At 47.3% G+C, this 26,783-nt stretch overlaps 1 protein-coding gene across 1 annotated transcript; it reads left to right on the forward strand.

Moving 5' to 3' along the window:
- The first annotated feature begins 12,308 nt into the window (after window positions 1–12,308).
- LOC120837341 (leucine-rich melanocyte differentiation-associated protein-like) lies at window positions 12,309–26,439 on the forward strand. Its single transcript, XM_040206615.2, has 3 exons — window positions 12,309–12,753; window positions 17,928–18,188; window positions 25,522–26,439. The coding sequence occupies exons 1-3, from the start codon at window positions 12,581–12,583 to the stop codon at window positions 25,685–25,687; spliced, it is 600 nt and encodes a 199-aa protein (XP_040062549.1). The 5' UTR covers window positions 12,309–12,580; the 3' UTR covers window positions 25,688–26,439.
- The last annotated feature ends 344 nt before the right edge of the window (window positions 26,440–26,783 follow it).

A 26,783-nucleotide genomic window follows, 5' to 3' on the forward strand; every position in this document is an offset into this window, starting at 1 on the left:
TCCCCTCCACGCAGTGGCGTTGTCAAGAGGAGTATCAGAATCGGGACTCGCAGACCAATCTTGTGAATTAATGGTAAACTCGAGCAATGCAGCTCAGACCTCAAGGTACCGTGCATCGTGTGTAATAACCCAAAAAGCCACTGACTGCGAATTACATGCCTCCGATGCACAAATGGACCGCCCTTTACTATACTTCATGAAATGAAATGCGCTATACAATCAATTCGCAGACGGAAGTCACCCGGTCCCGTCTTGATAACATGGGGAATACTGGCGAATCTCGGTCTGACTGCCACAAGCAATCTACTCAAAATGTTTAACTCTGTCAAGATTGGCGAAGCTGTGCCTGAACAGTAGGGGACAGCCAAAGTCACGGCTCTCCTGAAACCAGAATAGACACCTATATGGAATTAGCTTCGTTTCGGCCAATCAGCCTCACTAGCTGCGTTGAAAAGTTTTTTGAAAAAAAAAATTATTAATCAACGCTTACAATATTGGCTTCAAACAACCAAAAGCCTTCCGGATGAATTAGCCGGGTTTCGTTCAAAACGTTACACAATGAACTGCATTCTAGACTTAAGGTCTGTTCACATGATGCATCTTTTAGGCGCGCCACAGTTTCGCGAAACTCAAGTTTCGCGAAATGTGTTCGTTCACGCGTACCGCTTCACGTGCAACAACGATGACGTTGAGACTCGCGAAAATAGTTTGGGTGTTGACCATAGTGGCGCTTCAGTTGAAAGCCAACATCATCATCATCACCATTTGTTATTCAGCGTCGTGTTCTCCATCTCCCGCCACATTCTAAGAGTCAAAACGCAGGCGAGCTGGTGAACAATCATAATTAAGAAATAGAACCTTAAGACAAGGAAACAAAAAGGGACACACCCAACACCGTCTTAAAACCAGCACAGCATACAGCTGTCATTTACTTCCATTTACTTAATTTACTCTTAAATTGTCCTTTACTAGTTGTTGAATTGTCATTTACTGCCATTTACTTTGTTTACTGTTGAATATGTATAATTTGGATGGAGGTTGACAAAGAAGAAGACTGTTGTGGAAGTAAACGAGAGCTGTACGCTGTGCTGGTTTTGAGACGGTACTGTGTACGCCCCTTTTTGTTTCCTTGTCTCATGGTTTTATTTCTTAATTATGACTAAAAATAGACGCGAATTACCATCATCACCAATTATGTCTTCGTCCATCGTTGGATTTTTTTCCGATATGCTACTCACATTTCCTTCAGTGGTGCTTGACGTGCTTGCGGAAGCGCCGGCAGTATCCATCGTTCGTGGTTTCGGTTTTTTTCGGATTCGGCTCGGCTACAACACCAGCAGTGAAGTGGTCTTCTCAAACAGCTCGCTCCCACCTCAAAGGCCACGTGAGAGCGTTTCTGAGCGGCCATTGGCGAAGCCCTCAAAGTGATTGACAGGACTCGGCAAAGTTTCAGCAAAAGCTCGCTCCAGAAGCGAGGTGTGCGCGCAACGTTTTTTAGATGCGCGCGTCCTTTTCGGACTCGTTCAGACGGCGCAACCATTTCGAGAAACTACGTTTCGTGACACTAGATTCGCGAGAAAAATGCATCGTGTGAACGGGCCTTTAGTCATTTTGATGCAACACGAACGTAAGCTTGGAAAGATTACAGTTGCCGTACTCTTAGATATTAAGCGAGCATATGACACTGTTAGTCATGTACACGTTATTCACAGCTTTCTAAAGCTCTAAGTGTTTTACGATCGATTAAAAACGTCATTACAAATAGAACTATATTTACGCAGACAACAACTGGAGAGACCAGAAGACGTTCTCAAACACGTTCGGCAGGGAAGTGTTCTCAGTCCAACACTATTTAATTGAATCATGGCTGAACTACCAAGTCGTCTTCCATCACCGATGGGCGTCACAATATATGCAGATGATATTTGTATATAGATTTCAGATAGCTGTGTCGAAACATTAAAAAGACAGCCTCAAACTGGACTCAACATCATTGAGCAATACGTAAATGAACAAGCCATGAACATAGCCCATACCTAATCGGTTATGCTCCTTTTCACCAGGAAGCACCTTAAAGGACTTCATATCTCAATGAAGGGTCAGATACTCGAACGCATAAAACGCCACCGATTTGTCGGAATAATCATGGATCAATGTCTTACATGGGTCAAACATGTGGACATGTTGGTAGACAAAATGCATGGAGCATAAATATTATTTTGCTGGGACAAACTGGGAAGTGTCAACGGAGTCACCAGTCAGTTTTACACTCATCTCTGGTACGGCAAACAATTGCTTACTCAATCCCAGCACTATCTAGTGTATCAGCAACTCAAGAGAATAGAATACATTTTATGCTGGCTCGAAGTGTGCGAGTTTGTCTCGGCGTACCACGTTCGACGTCGGGAACCCTTGTATTAGCAGAGGCCAAGCAATTACCACTATCATCATTATGTTAACGGGAACTACTGCCTTATTTACTACGAGTATCGACGCAGCACTGTAACCACCCGCTTGCTGACGTGTTATTGACTTGAAGCGAATCCTGTACAAGCTACGCACTTGCAACATCAACTTTTCCACTCCCCAACTATACGGTGGGGGTTCAAGAACCTAATAAACCACTCTGGATATACCAGACTCCAGAAATCAAAATAGATCTACCAGATTTCAAATCGAAAGTAAAAACGACTGCATTGGTTATTGCTCGAAGTGCCCTTACATACATAGAGGTAACATATACTGATCATATACACGTATACACCGATGGATCCACAAAGGAGGACTGATCAACATCGGCATAAATCATACCAACACTTCGAGTCCAAAACTCATCCCGACCCTCCCACAAAACGTCATCAACAACAGCATAGCTACAGGCTATCCTCTCTTCAACAGAACAGATAAGAGAGACAAGCGGTTCAAACAAGTGGCTGATATGTACAGATTTTCAGGCAATATCAATGCAATGAGCCCTCAAAGCCCAAACTCGTCACTCGTTTATAGAATTATAGGAACTAGCTTCTCTAACAATAGAAGCTCGCTTCTATTGTAACCTTATTGCTTCTTCAGAATTTAAGCAGCCATTGATAGATATCAACGATTTCTTAAATTGTGGACAGGCAATATGGTTACAATGGATCCCAGGCCATAGTGGTATCCAAGGCAATATGGAGGCGGACAAGCTTACCACAAACGGACACACTTGTAACAGGGTGCAGATGATACCTTATGCAAGCACCGACATAAAGTCTATGATAGAGAATCACTTCGAAGAAATATGATGGAATATATGGTTTAAAGGGACAATGAAGGCGATTTTATTTAATTTTTTTTAAATGGTGTTTTTAGGCTTCTTGGCAACCTAGCATGCTGACCAATTTTTTGGTAGACATTTGTGACGCGTATTTCTGTGTCTACAAAAGAACTGAAGAAACCGAAACTGAACTATCTCCATTCTCATTTCTGGGCCTTCGAAAACGGAGGTGACGTAGGGAGTGACGTCAAGTGTGAATAGTCGGTATCGGTAGCATTTAGGAGAACGAGACTGGTTACTGCGATGGGTTATAGCACCGCGGTGGCGCGATCGTTTCGTCGGATCTGTCAACATGCACGACAATGCCGCTCTCGCGAGCGAGTTCGGTTCGGGCTTCCGTTCAGTGACCTAACACCAACGGAACGGGAGTACGTGTGTGGCGTTCTTCGCTATCTCCCGAGGCCGACGGTGACCGCCCATGCCGGCAACGAGCGGCCCGCTGGCTCCGAGCAGCAGAGCTGTGAGCAACATTCGCACGGGCGAGACGAGAGCGGCGCGTTGCCGAAGGACAGGCCCTGTCCCTGTCCGACAGGGACGCGGGGGAAATGCCGAGGGGAAAGCGGCAGCGATCCGGGAACCGGTTCCACCGCGGGGGACGCCTCCCCGAGATGGAGAAAATGAACAGCACCATTTTTGTTTTCGCCGGAGTCGGACGTCCACTCATTTCGTCGTCAAAGAACAAGGACGATTACTGGTCTTCAGTCGACCGTTTGAACAGCCATCTACGGCGAACAAATTTGGCATGACTACCACTTTGCAGAATCCTTCGAGTACCGTGTTCCCAAAGTAAACACGACATCGACGTCTCCAGCGTGCTCCACGCTGTGTTCTTTTTTATTTATTTCGTTTGCTCATAGTTGCTCGTTGCCCGTTTCGCGTTCAACGTAGCAAAGAAAAAATAAGTATGCTGTTTTATTTACGGTTTAGTAATCATCTCGGGTCCGATTTATACTTTTCATGGTTATTCAAGCGGAAAGTAGAACAGGATTCCTAAAAACTGCGAACCAAAACGTGATCGAGGGAACGTCTCTCGTTCCGACCAATGACTGACGCGTCTCTTGTGACGTCGCGCTTCTTGGCCCCGCATATGTCACGTGAGCTCCGCTTCTCCAGGCTTCTCCCGCAACTCTCGGGGCGTCACCCCAGTCGATCTCGGTACGATTATTACCGCGACTGTTTTATTGATTTGCGCGGCGCGCAAGCGCTGGTTTCGGCTGAAATTTGGGCAACGTGGCCTGAGACGTGCCTGGAACCAACTTCAATCGTCAAAAAAAAAAAAATCTGAAATTGCCTTCATTGTCCCTTTAATGTTTGAGGTAGAAACACTATATTATATCAAGTAGAGCCAAAATATCCTTCTACCAATGCAAAATGACATTTCAAGAAAGATCGAAGCGTTAATACATCGCTTACGTTTCGGAATAGCATACACGAATGATTTTTTTTTCTTCATAAAATTAACCGAATAAATGACCCTTGCTGTGATAGTGTGCACGAGACAGAAACAATAGAACATCTTTTCATCGATTGCCCTCGGTTCGACCAGAATCGATCACGACTAAAAGTACGACTGAACATTATTGACAACCGAGCATTTTCTCTCAACAAGGTACAAGGGCCGTGGCCTAACCATAGCTCGGAGAAACAAGCATTTTCGCCATCAAACAATTCCTAATAATAAATAATTACTAAAATGGGATGTACTAAATAATGTAATATCTATCTGTTCAAGTGACTGATAATGTCACGAATGGCGATGTGACAAACAAGGAATAACTGATGAAACTGAAACGTATAATGGGGCGAACTTGTGCCCAAAATAAAAAAAGGAAACAGAAGATAACAGCAGAGCGTCGCGGGGGTCGAAGTCGGCGTAAAAGCAGAGTCGAACGCTGGGGCGAGACTGACTGCATTCGCTACTCGGAGTTCATAAGCTTGCGACGCTCTCGCGGCTGCGGATGCGAGCATATGGCCCCTTGTGGCCCGATTCAACGTAAGTGCGAGCGAAGCCAGTGCGAAACGCACGAGTATGCTTTCTCTCCATACATTAAAAAAAGAAAAAAATAGCGAGTTATTTGAAATCGTGGAGATTATAATTGTAATTGTGCGGTTGGTATGATGCTTAAAAACGGTTTGCGATTCCTTTGAAGCCGAAGGGCCGGACAGGTACCCATGAAGCACTGACCGATAATTCCACTCGGTAGGGACGATTGGGACGACTATACAAAGCACTTTTGGGATTCACGGTTGACCGAACAGACCTAGGGTGGCTTCATGCAGGGCGGTCGGATGCGAATGCGGGCTCTAAATGAGGTCGTTGCCATACTTATATGACGAGAGAAGTCCACACGACCGTCATCGCGCCATTCCAGCTGACCGAGACCTGGAGACGCTTGGGAACATCCAGAGGGCGCCTCCGTCGCAAACCGGAAGTTAGAGGTGGGGTAAGGAAGGTTTTTTGGAGGAGGGGTGACGAGAATGCGCCACTTTTCCCACGTAGAGGGGCTTTAGAAACGCACGCATTCAGGTGTCACGTTTCGCTACAGTTGTAGCTCTCGCTACAGTTACTCTCATGGGTACTGAGTTACTCTCGAGCTCAAGGTCCGAGAGTAACTCCCTACTGAGAGGAGATTAGGATTTAAGGATGCAGGGGGAAAAGGGTACTGATATGTAGAGAGAGAATTAAAGGGACCATGAAGGCAGTTTCGAAGTTTTATTCGACGATTGAAATGGATGTCAGGCACGTCTCAGATACTGTTGACCAAGTTCTAGCCCGAACAGAAGTTTGGGTGCCGCACCAATCCAGCAAACAGGCGCGATAATAATAGCGCCGGGAACGACGCCTGAGACCCCACCGAGGCGGCGGCAGAAAGGTGAACTAAAGTGCGCCGTCGAAGCGTGACGACAACGGGCTCCTCGTCTGGCGATTGGTTCAAACGATAGACGCGCTCTTGGTTTCGATTTTGGTGGTGAGATGTGATGAAAAAGTGAAAGCCGTTTACAACTCCCTGTAACGCCGAATTGGAGCGCAGCTCTTGAGGAGGAGGAGTGAAGGGTACTGAGGGGAGGGTAGACCCCTCCTCCTTCTCCTCCTCCTTCCCTCATTCTTTAATATGCTCCGGGGGGGGGTCACGTGACCTCGGGAGGGTGTCACGTGACTTCGGGGAGGGGAGGGTCACGTGACCTCAGGGAGGCCTGACCTGGGGAGTCACGTGACCTTGGGGTGTCACGTGGGGGTCACCTTGGGGGTCACGTGACCTTGAGGTGACCTTCGGGAGGAGACCACGTGACCTCGGAGGGGTCACGTGACCTGGGGGTCATGTGACCTTGTGTCACGTGACCTTCAGGGGGTCACCTTGGGGGTCACGTGACCTTGATGTGACCTTGGGAGGGGTCACATGACCTTGGGGGTCACGTGACGTGGAGGGGTCACGTGACCTTGGGATGACCTTGGGGGTCATGTGACCTTGGGATGGGCTTGGTTACGCCGACGGCGACGGCGACGGCGACGCCGCTCAAGCCGGAAACGGGCGCCTAAGAGCTGCGCTCTAAAAAGTTTATTTGAACGTTGGATAATCTTTTGAAGTTGTAGTTGGGAATTAATACGTTTCATATCGTGTATAAAAGCATAATCTGAAGCGATCCCTCCGTTTGTCACTGGTTGAACGCATCCCGCACTGCTACCTCGGGCACGTAACAAGCATCGAGCAACCATGGACAAAAAAAAAAAAAGAAAAAGAGGTACGAGCGCCGGGGGCGGAGGACTCTTGGTTCTGGTTTCGTGTGTCGTCTCGTGTTCGCTTTGCGAACTGGTGTCTCACCAATCATGCCGCGTTTATGTGCAGTAGTAGGTTGCACGAAAGGTCGGCTAAAGACGTGCGGTCGATCGGGCGACGTTAGTTTGCATAAACTGCCGACCGATGCAGCAATGCGCAGCATTTGGTTGCGCGCCGTCGTCTTGCGTATAGCTGTGGACAGTGGTGTCAGGATTTGTTCGTTGCATTTCCGACCAGACGACTTTGGGCAGCACCTTCACGTCAGCCGGAGTCTGGCTAAAACTGGGGCGGGGAGTCGCTCTGAGGCGGCGACCGAGGAGTTGGTGGTAGGTCTGAGGCGCCCTCGTAAAGCGCCAATCCAGAGTTCTGCGTCCTTAGCAGCATCTCCCGTTCAGTCGGCGTGAGGTCGCTGAACGGGAGCTCAAACTCGTTCGCGAGCGCGGCGTTGTCGTCCATTTCTTCCAGGTTTTCTTCACAGACCGCCGTGCACTAGAGCGTGCCACGGGAACCACACTGAGTGTGCACTAAATCCTACCGATGCCGACAGTGCTCCCTGACGTCACTTCTCTTTCCAGAGGTGAAAAAGGGAAGAAATCTGAATGTTTGTTTCGGTTTCGCAAATTTATTTGCAGGTACAGAAATAAGAGTCACAACGTTCTAGAAAAAAAATTGTGTGGCATGCCAGGACCCCAATGCTTCCGAAAACACCTTCTCTTTAAAAAAAAATAAAAAATAAATTGCCTTCATGGTCCCTTTAAGGTAGCGTAACTCCTTCCGCTTAATCCACTTTTACACCTTTTTTTTAGAGCGCAGCTCCTAGGCGCCCGTTTCCGGAAGATGCACGTATCCTCCCGCACACCGCGATCTAACAAGACGCGAGGCCGTCCAATGGCGCAAACTACAAACAGGCAGCTTTCCACACCCGCTTTTATACAATAAAATCTTTCCTCAACAGATAGCACCCAGGTGCAAACACCGCTCAGCTCCGGGCACCCTCATACACATGGTGTGGACATGTACACACTACAACGCAGACAACTTGAACACCCCAGAGACATGGGAGTCCCTCCTGCGTACGTCCGAGCCGGAAGACCAACGCCGGTTTATCCAGCGCGCGGTGGAGGCCGCGACATCCCAAAGGATCGCCGCCGACCTCCTCTAAGCGAGCGCAACCGGTCCTGGGACTGGTCCCCTCTGTTTATGGGAGAAATAAAGAGTTCACCACCACCACCGGTTGAGCGTCGTCGTCGTCGGCTCAACCGCGCGGTGCATTATGGGTAAATTGCCCCTCTAAATTTAGCGGAAAAACTTCCCCGCTAAATTTAGCTGAAAAATTCCCCGCTAAATTTAGTGAGAAAATTACCCGCTAAATTTAGCAGAAAAATTTCCCTCCAAACTTAGCGGGAAAAAGCTTTCCGCCAAATTTAGCGGAAAATTTCCCCCAAATGAAATGGGAGGCGAGCAGGAAAGGAGGAGGGGTATAGCCCCCTCTCAGTACCTTCCCCTCCTCCTCCTCTAGAGCTGCGCTCTAATTCGGCGTTACAGGGGACTGTAAACGTCTTTCATTTTTCTTTCTTCTTCTTTATTGTGTAAAAAACGACTGGGTTTCCAAGGTTAGGGGACAGATGAAGACTGTCAAGGCAGACCGCTACAAGGCAGATATGTAAAAGCATTCAAGTTTGCACCTCTACACGTCTTACAAGACCGACATCGCTCCTATCCACTGATGTGGAAATACGATGGGGAGTCGCCTCCTCACCGAGGCCCGCAGTGTGTCTGGCGTACCCGTCTGCACTGAAGATATGACACCATCGTAACGGACACGCTGTGCAATGCATGTGGAGATGTGGACGAAACTTTACAACATTTGCTTCTCGAGCGTCTAGCACTGGAACCTACAGAAGGCGTCGGTACTCGCTTCGAGCAAGCTCTTGGATTTACAGAAGAGACCAAATTTCTGAGGTGCACGAAGCGGAGGCTCGAGGCTAAGTGGTCGGTCCACCTGTGAAACTAAAAAAAAAAAAAAAATATTACTCCGTTGTTGTCATGTTTTTTCTTCTTTTTTTTTCGTTTCTTTTTTTTTTTTTTTTTTTTGGGGGGGGGGGGGGGGGGTGGCGTGTCTGTTTTATAAACGCTCATTGCAGAGATCAAGCGCCCCATAAATGCCTACATACATACACATACCAGAAGGAGGCTCCAATTTGGGTGGTTTTGGTTTCAGCGGGCTCGCAGCTGTGTTATGTCGTTTTTGCTTTGTTTTGCGATATAAATGTATCCCTTGATGTACAGAAGCAATGACACAGTGCTAATCGGCAACCTTGAGAACTAAGACGTAGTTAAAAGCCTAAATTGTGGACGTTTTAACGCACACCTTCGTCTGATCATATTCCTCGTCCGGCCAGGTACCGCGGTGAGAAACGACTCAAATGATGCGGAAAAGGGTTAGCGTTGTCTACGGCCGTACTGCACGTACCCGCTGATACTAGTTTCCATAAAAATAAACTAATGAAGAGTCTAATACATAGAGGCAGTGAAAAGGCAGGCCGACGGCCTGACTAACGATGTGCTGAATTGCACAGAACAGGTGAACTCGCTAGTGTAGTGCTCACTGTTCGGTTTTTGAGGACATCAACGTTTTGTGAAAATTCCCGACCGGGAACCCCCCTGTAATAGCACGTAAAATGAAAAAAACAAACAAAAAGATATATATATTTCTAAGTACTTGAGAGATGTTTCATGGCGCTTCCTAGGCCGAGTAGGACATTTTCTTTCAACTCCAGCCCTGCTAAAGTATTCATTAGCAGCATTTAACAATGTTAACCTTAAGAAACTATTTTTATAAGGACATATCCAACGTATTGAGAATATGAGATAAGGGACAAACCCGGCAATTGAAGTCTGACGCCTGCCTTCCGTATAAATTGCGGAATAAAATTAAATGGCGCAGGAGAATTTACCTCTAGTAAGTTTGGCTGAAGTCAAATGCCAGGCACCACTTCACGGATTTGTATGGGCAGGTCTTTATTTCTTTGAAGAGGTACTAGTACGCTTTTTTACTTTCAGTGGCGTCGAGAGTAAATTCGGCATCGACAACGCGGCACTCGAGTGATTTCCACGCAGACGGCTTCTTTTCGGGCGTCACATATCACGTACCTCGGGCGCTTTTGTCACGCACTCGCAAGCCGTCTTTGAGACGTTTTTCACCCGGGGAGCGCAACCCTTTTGTGTCTAAACAAATTAATTAAATTGGATATCTTAAGAAAATTTATTGAACGCAGACATGAGACCTAGCAAAGTCTATATAGTGTATTTAAATTCACAAATAAACAGGACAAGCGAATGTCTATGCCGCCAAATATGATTTCCCCATATAATCAACATCAATTCGTTTTGGTTTCTTATGAAGGAAGTGCACTATACTTTCGAGAAACACACAGTAACTCCTTGCGATAACTATATGTGCCTTCTTTTTTGAGATCATAAATGCGTGTTCATAAATAAACATTGCTTTTTCTAACTGCGCAGCTATCACTTAGCGAATTTGCGCTGTCATAGATAATTGGCCTCTCAACCCTCGTGTGTCTTAGAGTCATCTACACACTCAATGTGCGTCAATGCTAACGCTGATTCCTTTCCTCACGCGTATCCGCTATGCCGACGGTGCAAACAGTCAAAACGTGCAATCAAATCAAGTGCAGACGTTGTGCATATAAGGATATGGCATATAGGTACTAGCTATAAGTATCAGGCTACACTTTACAAATCAGGGCAAAAAGGGCTGTAAAACGCGGCGAAAAACACGAATACAACGCCTTCGCCAGGGCGCGAAGTGGAGAGAGGAGCGACGATATGAACTTGAAGCCACCTTAAGGCGGCCGCGTCGCGTTATTCCAAGATGGCAGCGCCCATGCGACAAAGGATGAAAAGGGGAAGTAGTCTGCTTTAAAGTGGCATCTGATAAGAGGCAATTTAGCCAACACATGCAGCTACCAACCTGAGGATTCTTTTAAATTGAATGATGCTGTAGAACAATTACACGAATGCACGCCGGTACAATGTCCGCCGTTGTCGAGTTCATCGGGACTGTGGTTTGAGCTCATGCCCTCCTCGGAGTTCTGCAGCGCTAGCTTTTGCTGCAGTGCATGCGTCGCCACCGATCCCTCCATGCGAACTTCTGGGAAGGCTAAACGCTTCCTAATATCTGTATAGATATCCCTTTCCTTGTTTGCTTCCTTAAAAATGGCGGCTGCCGTCCAGTTTAGGGGAACAAAAAACAAGGACGTTCAGGAGGAAACGAAGTATGGGCATCAAAAGATGCCCTTTTTGCCGAGACGAGCGCGCGTAAACCAAAATCGATATTTTGCCGTGCCCCACAAACGTAAACTGCTAAAAAAAAAGTTTTATACGTTTTTTATGACACGCAAATGTTCAAAAGGAGAACACAAAAAAATATTGCAATAGTTCGTTTTACCTTACGATGGATCGCAGGACGCACGAGCCATCGGATCCCAACCCAATGCCGTGTGCGTGTTACGTGACCTTGAAAAGAGTTACAGCGGCGCGCCTAAGGTCACGTGACACGTTCACGGCGCTAGATTGGCTCAGATGGGTCGTATCGTCCCCTGCGGTTCATCATCGAGCAAAAACACGGGATCTGCGTGCTGCTGATATTCCGTGCCGGAGCTGTACCAGCAACAAAGGACAAGGCGTGCGGGGCCGTCGTCCGCCCGCGTGCCTCGCTCTCGCTCGATAGGAAGGCTTATCCAGTTAAACGAGCGATGACACCACCGACAGACAATCAATCATGCTGACCACGCGGACATTTTTAACGATTGTTCATCACGGCGCCTCCCACCGAACCGACCCGCGCTGGAACGACCATGTCGAATGTCCTCGAGCACTGTTTGGCTGCGGCACGTCCCCTTATCTTTCTCCCCCCAACTCTCCCATTTCCCAGTTATCAGTACGCGTATAGTGCGTCTAGATCTCAGAGTGCTTCCAACTGCTTGATTGGGGTCACGTGGTTTATAGGACGCCTTTGAAGTACGAACTGCAAAGAGGAAGCGTCCATCGTGTGCAAGCACCTCCGCCCCTCATCACGCGACGACGAAGCTCACGCACACTTCCGGCGAACCCCCGCAAAAGGCGTCCACCATTCAATTGGGAGCGCCCTCCGGGGCTTGAGTTGATGCCTCTCTTAAAGCTAGGCTCTTCTAGAGCGCACGCGAGGGCCCCGCCGTCGTCACCCGTTTCGGATCAGCCGCCGGAGATATGTTTATCTCTTTGGTAACGTTTGCGCCGAGAACGAATCATCGCCGATATTGATTTTCGGATACGCTGGCACCCTAACTTCTAAAGGGCACGGAGCGAAGTTTCGCGACAATCGAAAGTGTAGCCAGCGCGGCTCAGTGGGAGCGGAGTTGAGGAAACATCGACGTCTTCCATCGGGATTTTGCGGTGCTTCGGTGCTCCGGATGATTTTGGCGACATGTGCGCCGCACAGGCCGTGTCCGTGTCTAGGCCTAACTTGTCTCCGGCGGGGCAACAGCAAAAGAAGCAGTTGAGTTTGGCTTACGAAGATTTGACTGTCGTGCCATACAGCCTCATCGAGAAATACACGTCCGACGTCGAGGTTTTGGACTTGAGCCACAACCAATTGAAGTACGTACGCACTAATAGGTTGTTTTCCTGTGAATGAAGGAAGCTATGAAACACTGTTTACATCCGCGTTTTTCCCCGTGTAGAAGAGGCCTGATGAACTAGAGCTGATCGCGTGCATCCCGATAGAACAAGCATCTTATTGATGCCCAGTAGTCTGATCAATTTCATGTGGATTTTTAAATGAGGCCGTTTCCTTTTTAACTTTTACCGCTTTTGTGACGCCTGCCAGTGTGACTGGGGTATATTGCTGCAGCGCACCAAATTGACGTCGGCACCGAATTACGTCACATGCGCATTCGTACCGGGTCAGCTTGCCCTGTTTTGAAGCTGTAGTGTCTAAGGGGTTGTGATAGTCTCGTTGTTTCTTAGTTGCGAATATAGCTTTATTGCATAAGGTAAAATCGGATCGATCGTGCACGGGTAACAGGCTATTGGCGAGGTGATCGAACCCGTTTGTTTTCTCCGCATTTTGGCGCTTACCTAATATAAGGCCTGGGGACATTCCCACAGGCCTTGTGGGCATGTCCACGTCATCTTCAATAAAGCGCGGGGCTCAGTGTAACGTAAAGATACCAACAGTAAACCAAGTGTTGTTTATTGTTAGTGCCGGACCTTTCTTCCGAAAGCAGTCGTCAGAAAATGTGAGCTTTACCCACTTCGAATTTTGTGCTGAGCTATGCACCGTGAATGCTGCATTGTTCAAGCAGCCGGCATGGTAACGAAAGAGCCCCCTTTCCCCTTCGGGCGACCGGAGAACACGAACTCCAGCCGAACGCTGACGCGGCGTTTGGTTACGTCAGCCGAGCGTACCTTTGCTAAAGTGGGAAGAGCTGGGAGGATCTTCCCTATGCTCTAAACCTGTCACCGACTGTAATTTTCTGTTCAGATCGGTAACTAAAGGCTCGTTCAGGCACCTGCGACTAACTGCGACCGACTCCGACATAACCGGTTTTTAACCCGCTTGTGACTGGTTACGACGGGCGGCGCAGCGGCGATGGCGGTCGCAAGCGGCTTAAAAACCGATTCTGTCATAGTCGGTCCCAGCGGTGGCAAAAATGTGAACCAGCCTTAAAGGCCGTATAGCTAAAGGCCCGTTCACACACTTCCGACCGACTACGACCGACTTCAACACTACCGGTTGGTCCTACGATACTCCGTTGTAAGCAGCAGGTTCTACGCCGTCGTAAAAGGCTTAAACCCGGTCTTGTCTCTCTCGGTTGTACTCGGTTGCACGTGTGTGAACGGGATTTTAAAAACAGGTCTTGTCTCTCTTGGCCCTACTGTCTTACTCGGCTGCAAGTGTGTGAACGGCGCTTAAGGCCCGTTCACACTCTTGCGACCGAGTAAGACCGAGAGAGACCAGACCGGTTTTTAAGCCCTTTGCGATCTCTTAGGACCAGCTCCGCTGCAGCGCATCCGGTCCTAAGAAGTCGCAAAAGGCTTAAAAACCGGTCTGGTCTCTGTCGGTCTTACTCGGTCGCAAGAGTGTGACCGACGGCGCTTAGGACTGGCTGCTCTGGTGCGGAGCCGGTCGTATAAGCCGTGACTAAGGGCTTAAAAACCGGCTTTAAGCCTCGTCTTTGACTATGACGGACTGAGACTAGACCGGTTTTTAAACCTTTTCTGACGTCTTATGACCGGCTGCGCAGCAGTACAGCTGGTCGTAAGCAGTCACAAGAGGATTAAAGTGGTATTGTCTCAGTTAGTCAAACGCAATAGTGTGAACGGGCCTTAAGCACTCGCTCGTGTAGCCAAGGAAGCTCGTTGTAGCACGACAGTGACACCGAGTTTGAATGATAATTTAAATATATTTAGGGGCTGCACAACATTGCAACGCCTAAGCTTCACTGTGCTAGGAGCATGCGCACAACTCTCTCAAGGTGGTTTCAGCTTATCATAATTACGTTAATTCATTACATTAATCAATGTTTGCAAGGCAGCACTTCGGATTCCGTGTTTTTAGTGTTTATTTTGTGCAAAAGTCGCGCTTTTTCGGTGTTTAATTCTTTTCATTCGGCTTCTTTGCTCCGAGTGCTTTTATCACTAAAAGACCCCTTTCTGCCCGTGTAAAAACTGAACAGGGTACAATAATTATATTTTCTTTCTCGTCTTATCATGAATGTCGGTGAAAGAGAGCCCTCGAGGTAATCTGGGACCCTGGTAGATTGTGGATTTTGCAACAAACAAGTGATATCCCCCACACATTGTTTGACTCTCCCCTTTTGTTTTCTGCGAAAGCTTCTTTTCTTTTTTTCATTTATTATTTATGTGGTTATCACTTATGTCAGTTTGCCAGCCAGTTTTATAACGCAAATACTTTTCGGTATTGATGATTAGGAGAGTATTGGAACCTGCGATAGTAAAAGTATAATATGCCCTTGCACATTATTGGACAGAAGTTACACGTTCAAATATAATTCTACAGACTCAGTCCGAATGTAGGGCGCGAAACCTGTTTCGCTTAGATTGGTCAAAGACGAAAGTTGGAACCCCAACGGAAGTTTGACGCGACAAATAGAGATTTGGGGCAGCTCTTAAATGATTATTGATAAGGCACACTTGAAATAGAAGCCCCGATGGGGAAGGCGGAGAGTTGAACCTCTCTCCCATCTTCGTTGCCTGGCGCGCTGCTTCATAAATTGATTAAACGTGAACCAACTCGCCCACGTCGCCGCTCTAAGAGAGTTTCAACAACGGCGAAGTTGTTCACACCCTCTGCCACATCGGTAAAGGTCACACTGAAAAAACGTCATCATGAACGATGACAAAAAAAAAACAACAACAAAAAACACGGTGACTCAAACGTAGTGTTTGGCGGATTGGCATTGGCAAAACAAACGTCAAGCAAAAAAGAAAAAAAAGAACGAGTGTTTTTGCCATTTGGTAAATTTAAAAAAAAATATGCAAGTCAAACATTATACTGATAAAGAGTATATTTTGCAAGCTAACTCGCATCAAAATCGCGTTAGTCTAAACTGTCAAAATTCATAGCTGCAATAAACACGCTGCCTCTCGTAGTTTGGTCAGTACCGAGAAACGTGAAAATATTCCGTGCAGGTCGGCGTTACCCCTCTTTCCCCAGCTGTGAATATTTTATGCCGTCTCGAATAACGGTCCCGCCTATCTTGGCACTTATGATGCCTCGATCGCTTAAAGACTGACAACCCCAACATCAACATTTGTTTTAATATTGTTGCAAACGTTTGTAAATGATTCCGAGGGATCGCCCTAAAAATATCAAGCTTGAGAATTGCGTATTTGCGGAGAAAAAAAAATGTTTTCAGGAAGCTTGATCTGAAACGTCCGCCCGAATTTATGACGTAGTTAGCGAAATGGTACACTATTTGACTTTTCGGATGACTTCAAATAGGAAGTGCCGTTTAACTTTCTTGATTTCTCTCTTGTCGTTCGCTGGCACGCGCACGCGCCATCCGGCCAACCGGCAAAGATTCTGCATGAGAGGTTATCCCAACCTATCCGAGAGCTTATCCGGCACCGACTCGTCCGCGCCGTCCTGCACTTTTCCGTCCTCTCAACGCCCTGAGCACAGCCGCCGGGTGCCGCCATGTTGAAAGTATATGAAGGAAAAGCTATAGCAGGACTCCCGATGTTTTCTCATGAACACTTCCGCACTCCGAGTTTTATTTTTCGAAGTAGTACAGTCTTCGTAAAAGCACGTATTTTATGAATGACAGTAATATTTTTACAAACATGCAACTTGCGCCCCCCCCCCCCTTTCCCAAAAGAAAGGGGGAAAAAAAGCGAGAAGGAGCTTAATTTGAGGGAGCAGGAGACACACACGCACCTTAACTCTTTCAACGCGCTACAAAAAAAAAAAAAGTTTTTTTTTTTTTTTTTGCGATATTTTTTTTTTATTGTGTGTTTCACCACGGTGCTTTCGGAGCGTTTGAGACGGTAAACAAAAGAATACCGATATTGGTGTTGTCAGTGGCCCTTTAAGCCGTGATCACACTGCTCGTATATCCTACAAAAAAAAAAAAAAAAAAACAGTCTGCAAACACGAGTGACCGCAATATCCGTGATTCTAATTCCGAGTGCCAAGTTTCCTCCTTGAGCTCATTGCAACGCGGCATTCGAAGCAGGGATCTCGCGATTATTCCCGCTCGAATCTGTGTGCAGACTGACTTTTGTACTATGCATAAGCAGTGTCACACTGCTCGAATACTTCACGCAGAAGACACGGTGTTTGCTGCAGACATGTGATGATCACGCATCAAGCATGTTCTAAGCATGTTTGCTTCATACATGCTTTGAACTTGACTCCAGATGGGTTTTGTACGACCGATGTGACCGTCATACTAGGGGGAAACACACCTGAGACAGCGTCTTCTAACAACTGTTCTTTTTGTACGATGTATGCAGCACGGAGATTTGAGACTGCTTAACCCTGACCGCACCAAAATCTGAAAACACCCGGTTGCTTTCGAAAGATATACGGAGTATTGAAACGACGTGAACAGGTTTCGCTGGGGTCGCCAATACTCCATCCCCAGAATCACGCACAGGACAACAATGTGTAACGCAAAGGTGCAAGCGTGTCGTATAGGAATAGCAAATAAGGTTAGGAAGGAAGAGACAACAGGAAGGAAAGAGTGCTGTCTCTTCCTTTCCTTATTCGCACACTTTAATTCAATATGTCTAACCGACTCACCCAGCAACTCATTTTGGTATAGGAAGCACGGTGTCTTGCGTTATGACTCGTACGAAGCGAGAAAATACCATCGCGCTGTGCCCTCACTTTACTCTCATTGTTTGATTCACTGACGTAATGGACCCTCCTCAAAAATCTGCGCCAACGCCTGTCCGCCATTGCTTGATTACCTACTCTGAGCATGTACTCGGCTCAGCTCGGATTGGACACGAGTGCTGACGTCAGCGTTCGGCGAGTACTCGGATCCAGCCACGCGCCTCGCGTCCAAACAATGGTAACCACCAAAGTTGCTGGATGGACTTTTGAAAAGGGTCAATTTCGTCCATCATTCTGTTGTTACGAACTCTCTGGCGCGAACCTAAGGCGAGCATTACATGCATTCCCGTGCTCGAATTGCTAGTGTAAGTCGTCACGCCGACATGGAACAACAAAAGGGCGGATTGTGAATCTGAATAGTAGTGAGACGGGGTGGAGAAGTTGATGCACGCCGTGCCATCGGCAGGGACGTCCGGTTCCTGTCGCATTTCGAGTGCCTGCACACGGTCATCCTAGACCACAACCGGCTGGACTGCCTGTCTGCGCTGCCCGTGCTGCCCCGGCTGCGGGTGCTCTGGCTCAACTTCAACCGGCTCCTCAACGCCACGCTCTTCGTGCCGGGCTTGGCGCGCAGCTGCCCGGGCCTGCGCGTCCTCTGCCTCATGGGCAACGAGCTGGCGCCCTCCTACCTCAACGGCGGCACCACGCAGCAGAACGCAAACTACAGGTGAACGACGCCCGCGCAGCACATCCGAGCAAAAACTGCGCCGTGTCGCTCCGCGAGCGACGTAACCATAGCGACCGTCGCTGACACTTTGACGTGGCGGCGCGACACTGAAATGGCGGCGCCTATACACAGCCACGGCAAAATGTGTATAAGAAGCTTTGCAGCAGCTGCGCAGGGGCTCCGCCAAAACCGAAATTCAGTTTTCGTTTTCTCTAAAGCGGGGTCAGACTGCTTATATAGACATCATACAAAAGACAGACTGCAAATGAATCCGAGATCCGTGCTTCGAATGTCGGATGGCAACGAGTTCAAGGAGGAAACTAGTCACACGGCATTCGAACCACGGATATGGCGGTGACTTGTGTTTGCACACTGTCGTTTATATGATGTATGGGCAGTGTGACCCCGGCTTCGAGGTTGGTTCACACAGTTGCGTGAGTCCGACGGAGTGCGACTGCAACGACTTGCGACGTAGGGTCGCTGTAGCAACAGCTGCGTCGGCTCCAACGAAACGGGGTAAAAACGGTTTTGTTAGAGCTGACGCAGGCTGTGGCCATAGCAACCCGTACGTCGCAAGCCGTTGCAGTGGCACTCGTCCGGGTTCGACGCAAATGTGTGAATCGCCCTTTATTTCGTTCACTTTACTTCATCATTACAACAGCAGGACAGGCAGGCTAGTGCCATTCTAGATTCTACCGTGTCCTTATCCCCAGCATTGGACTATGTGGAGGCTCGTCAATGCCTGCTTTAGTGGCTCGGCATCTCGATAAGACAAGGGAAGGTCAACAATGGTCGCCGGCGGTTGCTATGGTTACGCCACTCGGCGACGCGACGCAACGTGGTTTTTGCTTAGATGCGTGTAATGGTTAAAGGGCGATTCACACTTTCGTCGAGTTTGACGACAAAAATAATAGAACAGTTCAACTAGCAAATAGTAAAAAAAAAAAAAAAATAAATAAATGAAGGGTAGACAAAACGAAAATGGGTGACGTTTATGCTTATATCCTAAATGCATCCTATTAGCGTGGCAACGGCAAAACAATGTTTTCGCCCATACTGGAAGTGACGACATTTCAAGATGGCGGCGCCCTTGTGAATTAGGTCTATATTGACAGACCATGGCCAACCAACGGAGCTTGGGGCTCACAAGAACAAGCCGACTTCGCGATAAACAAAGTGGCGTGGATCGAGAAACAGTCATTGTTATGGGTCACCAACAAAGGATGGCGGAGGGAAGGTACCATTTCACAGTTAACAGACCCCCAGCAGTGGTGGACTGTTCGCATCTTTGAAAAACTGAATATCTCTCCCAATATATAAACGGTTGCGACCCTTAGTATTAGTAGCAGCGCGCACCAGGACAAGATAGAATCTGTCCTGATTTTTTTTTACGTGATCTTTGAGGATTTGATGTTCGCCTGTGGTTCAATTCTTAGCGACTGACGGAAGAAGTTATAGCTACGAGCTCATCTTCGTCTCCGTCTGGTATAATTCTCTGCAACTGGTGGTTAAAGTTACTTCAAAGCCTGAATTGTCGCAATCGCAAGCCAACGCATGGTATAGAAAGTGCTGAAGGGGAAATGTCCAAAAGATAATGGCATAGCATATCGCAAAGGAAAAGTGATAGGAGTATCGTCTTCTTTAGTTATTTAAATATTGTCAAACTGCAGTGAATCGGCTAAATATTTCATCTCTGGCCACCGTTGCACGAACTGAATTTAGAAAAACCTGAAATAAACGTGATAATAAAATGTGAGGTTACAGTACTCGATTAGTTTAATCGTCACTCCTGCCCGTTTCCATCTGGATGAGCATCGTAACGGCGTGAGGGTCGTGTGTCACCATTCTATGATGCACGTTAAAGACCCCAGGCTAGCGGTTGTACAGCACTGGCTAAATTGCTCATCTACGGCTCAGACAATATGCCGCCACTATGGCAGAATAACGTCCAGATGTATAAACATGCGCACAATAATTTGTACTCGACTACGCGATAAGATTCAATAAGTGTTTACAAAGCTTGTGAGTTAGCTTGCCGTAATGCTTTGGGTAAACCACTTGAATATGCCAGAGTCTGGACTCTGGAAGCAATATCGCAGAGCCGCCACGAAGACAGGAGCTCGTGCTGAATTCTTTTGGAATCCCGGACAGAAGCTCACCGGACAGAAGCTCACTGGACAAAAGCTCACCATTTTTTTCACAGACCCGGACAAAAGCTCACCAGGAGAAAATTTCATGTTGGTCTTAACACGAGTGCGGACAACTTAGGCGCATGCGTGCGGCACTAAAATACAACGATAAAGTAAATTTAACAGCTGCATGGTTTGCTGATTAGAGTGGAAACAAGTTTATTTATCGATTGGTTAGAAGCGCGAATGCAGTCCCTTACTAGCTCCAGCAGTCTTGGTAGATCTGGGTGTACCTGGAACTGCTCGAAAATATTTTTTAGAGGCGATTTTGCAGGCGCAGAGTGGTTTTTCGCACCCGCGCGCTTCTCCGGGGGTTCACCCCTCCGGGCTTGTGTCAATGCCGTGGCAACGAGCGCCTGCTTTTCATGTAGGCATTCAATCAGCCTCCAGACGCTTGCATAGGCGTGTCCGGCAAACTTCTGGAACCCTGTATTAGATCCTTCGTGGTTGTTGTTCGTGCGGTCTTTATTTTGAAGAGTGGCGTCGCACATATTCCGCCGTTCCCGAGGAAACTCCGGTCGTCGTCGGCGCACAGTCAGGCACAGAGAAGAATTCGCTCTGGGTGCCGCCGCAGAAGTAGCAAAAGCATAACTGAAGGGGCCGTTGACATACATGCAATCAAAGTAGTCCAGTAGGTCGCCGATGTCACCGGCAGACTTGTCCCTGGTGTAGGTGAGTCCTTCGGGCACAAGCTGTGGTGGAAGAAACGCCAGCCTATCCAAAATTCCGCACAGCTTTCTAAATTGGTTGTCTGTCTTGCACTTGTCCAAAAGGCCCAACTCCCGCTTTTTCAATATATTAAAAAAAATCGCAACTCAATGCTTTTTACATTACAGTTTTTCTTCAGTTTCCCTTTCACATCACCCTGAAACAACCCTTCATTGCCAATGCATTATTACGACGCTCAGTGACGGAAATTATTTAAATTTCCTAGCCATTCACTTCAAATATTGCCCAAGAAAACCCATGCATTAGTGATGACATTGTGCCTAACCTTTATGTGCGCGTTTCGCGTGACATAAGTACAATGACAAAGCGACGTCACAGAAGGGTGACTTCGCTTCTTCGGTCACTCTTCGGGTTCAAAAACTTCGGTTCACGAAGTTTCTTGAACGTGGCACAAGGGTGCTCCGGCATACCTTGAGTCAAGCAAGCTTTATCTTATCAGCTCCACTCAGTTTCAGTGACCTAAATTTCAGTCCAAAATCGTTGCGTCTCTGCCTGTTATCGTTTATCTGTCGACACCTTTCCATGGGATGGAATGCCAGTTCTCCTAAAAATGGTGCAATGTCAATCGCGTCCGCATTTTACCCCAGCCCGTGTTTCGCCCGGGCAGCAAAAAAAAAAAAAAAGGGTGAGCTTTTGTCCGGTTACCATTCTTTCGATGCGGCCACGGCCGGGCTAGAATGAAAAGGCGCGCTTTGCCCCACATTTGGGGATAGTTTGTCCTTCCCACCGCAGATCGGTAGGGTTGCTGCGACCTCGCCCCTCCTACGGCGCTTTAACTCATTCTAACAAAACACCCTGATATCACAGTGAGACCGATCTCACCAAGCGTTCGGCGCATGCGTGAAGCCGCCATAAATTTAGCTCACAAGAGGCAGGCGGCAATGCTCAAGTCGCCTCGTGCCGTCTCGTGCTCTGCACGCGAAGAGCTCCAGCGAGAATCGGGCAGGTGCAGAAAGACGAAAGTTCCCTCGATGCATTGTGGCAACGGTGGCATAGCCAAACTGACTGATCAAATTGGTCTATTGGAGGAATTTGCAGGCTAGTTAGATCTGCTACTAAAACCCTTTAATGAAGGTTTTTTTTTTTTTTCTGCAAGTTGTAGAAAAAGTTACAAGTAGTTTTATCGAAAACAATGGTTGGTGTACTTGTAAAATACGCCTTCATCAAGAGGCTTTAGGATTACTCTTCCGGAATAAAACCTATCACGCCACGTGTTCCACAAGGAAGTATTTTAGGACCACTTCTTTTAACTTACACGCAAACGACATTGTGAACGCTAATAAGAAAGCGAACATTGTCAGCTACGCAAATAATACAAGCATATTTTTTTTTCGAACTAAGTGATGGTTTAATGGATATGGCGAACCTGACTTTATTCAAGATAAAATCCTGTTGCGATAGTAACTATTTAAAAATAATCATTAATCAAACAAAATCTGTCATTTTCCTTCCAAAAAGCAAGCCGGTTGTACTATCTAAATAACTTCCTATCCCATCAAAATAGTCAGTTCCTTCAAAACTGTTGGCGTATTTTTTAATGAGAACATGTCCTGGGATTAAATTATCTTATCCCGGAGCTATCCCGAGTGATACGAATCCTAAATCTCTACCGCTCTCTGTTGCCCGCGAACGCCAAATTGTTCATTTAGAACTCTCTCTTTTACTCTCACTTAACATGCTGCCATCTAGTCTGGGGTTCACCAACCCTGACCAAAATGGGAAAACTGGTTCTGTAACAAAAATATATATATTAAGGAGCGTATATGTAATATTCTTTGACACTCACACTCCTGAAATATTTGAGAACTTCAAGATAATTTCTCTTTACAAGTTATATTAAGAGACAAGTTGAATATAAACCATGCGTCAGTTTAAGAAGAAAAAAATAAGGGGCTCATGTTTTTTTCTAAAAAGAAACCTTGCGTCTTTGGAGGAAAATTTACCAACATACCCCATTCGCCGCGCAGAGAGGTGATGGATGGTCACTCAGCGAACGAACTATGGATTTCAAATGCTTAAACTTGCACTGTCACAGTTGTTAAATAATTTTTATATTAATAATGTGGATTTAGGCTGTATCACTTTTAAAGATTTGAGCTTGTATTTTTGCACGTGATTTCTGTTTTTGTTTTGTTTCTTTGATAGGTTAAAATACGCGTAGTCATTTGAGTTTCAATTGTCGCTTTCTCTGTGCGTGTAATTACTTTATTCTATATTTCCTACATGCTTGTAGCTAACCATTGTAGGAACATAAGCACCAGTCAAGGTCACGGTGTACGACACACTCTTTAGGTGAGGACACGGCGGGGCTGAACGCGCAGCGCGAGGAATCAGATAGTGTTCGTTCGACGGGCATCCGAAAGGCTGCATTATTCCGCGGCCACCGTGCCCGCGGCTGACAGTGTCGCCGGCGGTCAAATGGCGAAACTGTGTGAGAGCGAAAAACATGATCTCGTTGCCATAACACCCCCGTACACCGTCGTCTTTTTGCACGAGCGACAACCTCGCTGGAGCTCTGCGCGTGTGGAGCATGAGGCGGCACGAGCCGTCTTTGCCGTGTCCACGGGTCGACGAGTCATCTGCCGGCGCCGCTTGAAACCATAGAGAGAGAGAGAGAAAGAGAGAGTGAAAAGCGAACTTTATCTGCTCAGCGCGAGGAGCGCGCTGCCCTCAGCTGAAGAGTATTATCTTACACCGTGGTCAAGCTGCAGACTGCAGCTTTTCTTTTTCTTAGGTCCCACAGTCATAATGGATAAAAAATAAAGTTATTTTTATTACTGTCAAAGGGAACATTAAAAGGTTCTTTAAAAAGACGAGTTAGAGGTGAATTGTGTATTCTGTGAATCTGAATATCACGTTCATTTTCACCGAAGGTGGTACTAAACACGAGAAAACACTAAAACCCTCCGACCAGTCGTTACGTTCGAAAATAATCTTTCGGCCGCCAAGCGCGTGCAATTGACATCAGTCTTGACGGCTTTTTTTTTACACCAGTACGATGCTTATCCAGGTCGAAACAGGCAGCGGTGGGGATGTGGGGATTGAACCCAGGATCCCTGGGTTCTGCAGCGTGAGCTTTCGCTCCACGTGCTCCGAGCTGGTGTGCGCTAGCCCACTCGGCCACCGATCCACAGCAAGAGTGCGCGTGCATAGCTTTGATAGGCGCTGAAGATGCGGGGGATCGCTGATTCCGAAAACTCCTCTTATGACGTAGCGCTCCGAGAAGAAGGGGCATTAGCGGTACATTGAAAATGATTTTCTGCAGCCTCCGTGCACCAAATTGAAAAATAATCTCGATACTTGTGATTTAATGACAAGATGAAGACGATTTAAGTGTTTTCACTCAAATACAAAACCGCTTCAGTTTCCATTTAAAGCACCTCGATGTATTTGCATTAGAGGGGGTTAAAGCGCTTTCCCCTTCATGTCTTAAAAGTAGTGCGACGTGCAGCCCTTGGGAAGGTCATGACGGCACAGCGCAGCACTGAGGTAGATTTCAGATGCCATGTTCTTCCCAGAAGCGGCGCGTGGCACGTGTCTCGAGGATATCCGCAGCGATGAACGGCGCCACTCTTCTCAGGAAAGATGGGGTTTAGGAGAGATCAGAGCCGTTTATACTTGGAGAGTTTGGCCTTCTTAAGGAGATTTGGACAGCCTGGCAACCACAGCAGCATAGTCTGATAACCGGGGGATGACTACTGCAGTCCATCATTTTGTGACTCTGACTCGTAGGAACTCCATGCGATTTCTCAGGAATAAACAAGACAAAGGAACGCCATATTGTGTTATCGCAAAATCCGCTGGTTCTAGCGGGCAACAAGCTCCGCCCATTGGCCAAACACACTCTGTATTAACTTCTCTGGGAGAGATGGCGTTGTCGCGCCCCCACGCGGTAGAAAAACTCTCATTGCTTCTAAGTCGAAAGCAAAGCTTCCATAAGGAATGCCGCTCCCGGCTGTGCAACGGCGAAGCCACCCGTCCCAATCGAGTCCAACCTTGCCTGTAGTCACCTGCTGCGTCACAGTTCGACTGTGACGTCCTAAGCGAGCTCGGTTCTTTCTTCCCTTATCACAGAAGTTGCGAACGTCGTTTCAGTGATTTCAGCGGAGTATCGCTAGTTTTAGAAGATATTGGATAAAAAATTCGAGCAAATGGGCGTTATATGGCAGTTCCCTAAAAAGCAAAACCTCCCCCCCCCCCCACACACACACACGCACACACTTTTTTTTTAACCTCAGCACGCCAATAATTAAGATTGTTTTCGGAATTCTTTAAAAAAATAGTAAGGTGAGGTTTATCGTTATTTAATTTCAGATTCTCATCTCGGGCTTACTCTTTTTAGGTGCGTAACTTGGAACAAGCCTGGAAGAATGTGCGTCCAGTCAACGTTCCTTCTCTCTTCCTGCCTCTTTCAGGTTGTATGTGATCTCGCACTTCCCGGAGCTGGTGTACCTGGACGACCAGCCCGTACGCGCAGACGAGCGCCACAGGGCCCACGCCGTCCGCAGCCACATCGCCGAGGTGCTGCAGGAGCACGACGCGTTCGTTGCCAGGAACAGCCTCCAGGGACTCCGCAAGTGAGCGGGACACATCGCACGCCGAACTGCCAGCCCCATCGAGACCCCAGACGACCTCGTTCTGACGGTTGGCTAAGGAGACCTCGTCTAGACATTGACGGGACGTCATCTTAACGTTGGACCGGGGGGACGTCATCGCAACGCCATACTAAGGAGACGTCGTCTAATGATTCTATGGAAAAGACGTCGTGCCGACGGTTAACTGAAGAGGTGTCTAGAGGAAGTTTGAGAAGACGTTATCCCGACGTTGAACTGAAGAGGTGTCTACACGACGTTTGAGAAGACGTCGCTTAAAGTTTGAAATGAAGAGACGCCTACACGACGTTTGAGAAGGCGTCTTCCCGATGTTGAACTGAAGAAATGTTGACACAACCTCCGAGAAGACGTCTTCCCGGCATTGAACTGAAGAGACGTCTGCACAACGTCTGAGAAGACGTCTGCACAATGTCTGAGAAGACGTCTGCACAACGTTTGAGAAGACGTCTGCACAACGTTTGAGAAGACGTCTTCCCGACGTTGAAATAGAAAGGCGTCGTCGACTCCTCAGTTCTATGCGGGTAGCTGGTCTAACAGATAAAAAAAGAAAACAAAACATGTGGAATCATTTTGTGACCTGCACCTTCGCCTTGCACATAAACGTGGTGTCTCCTGTGAAATGCCCCGACACGCCGGGTCACTGAGAATTTGAGCGGAATCCAGATACAATATTTTAAGTGTCGTAATTCGGTTATAAATAAACATATTTATTCAAAAACAGCCGCAGTAAAATCAATGCATCGTTAAGAGCATGATGAAAGTTCTTAAATATAATTTATTTGCAAATTTCATAGTTGCACGTGCACGTATGGATGAATTCGTATTTATCGTTGCACATGTTGCACATATCGTTGCACATCGCTGCACACCTATAAAATGAGATCAGAATTCGTGTCAACACTATACTCCGTTTCATCTTATGTTGTACCGCAGTGAAGGCCAGGAGCGCGAGCTCATAGCGTTGAGAGCTGCTTTTAACGCACGAGAGCTTGTACCGCCGAGATGCGCCTTAGAACAAGGAGCTCGCGCTTGTAGCCTTTCCTGCGGTACATCGTAAGGTGAAA

The sequence above is a fragment of the Ixodes scapularis genome, unplaced genomic scaffold (genome assembly GCF_016920785.2).
Source record: "Ixodes scapularis isolate PalLabHiFi unplaced genomic scaffold, ASM1692078v2 PGA_scaffold0__279_contigs__length_252992795, whole genome shotgun sequence".
Lineage (NCBI taxonomy): Eukaryota > Metazoa > Arthropoda > Arachnida > Ixodida > Ixodidae > Ixodes > Ixodes scapularis.

Bases quoted from the DNA above. Each gene is read 5' to 3' on its own strand.
- LOC120837341 (XM_040206615.2), top strand. From the start codon at position 12,581: ATGTGCGCCGCACAGGCCGTGTCCGTGTCTAGGCCTAACTTGTCTCCG. The intron at 12,754-17,927 runs GTACGTACGCAC...TGCCATCGGCAG, and splicing joins TTGAGCCACAACCAATTGAA to GGACGTCCGGTTCCTGTCGC. The intron at 18,189-25,521 runs GTGAACGACGCC...TGCCTCTTTCAG, and splicing joins CAGCAGAACGCAAACTACAG to GTTGTATGTGATCTCGCACT.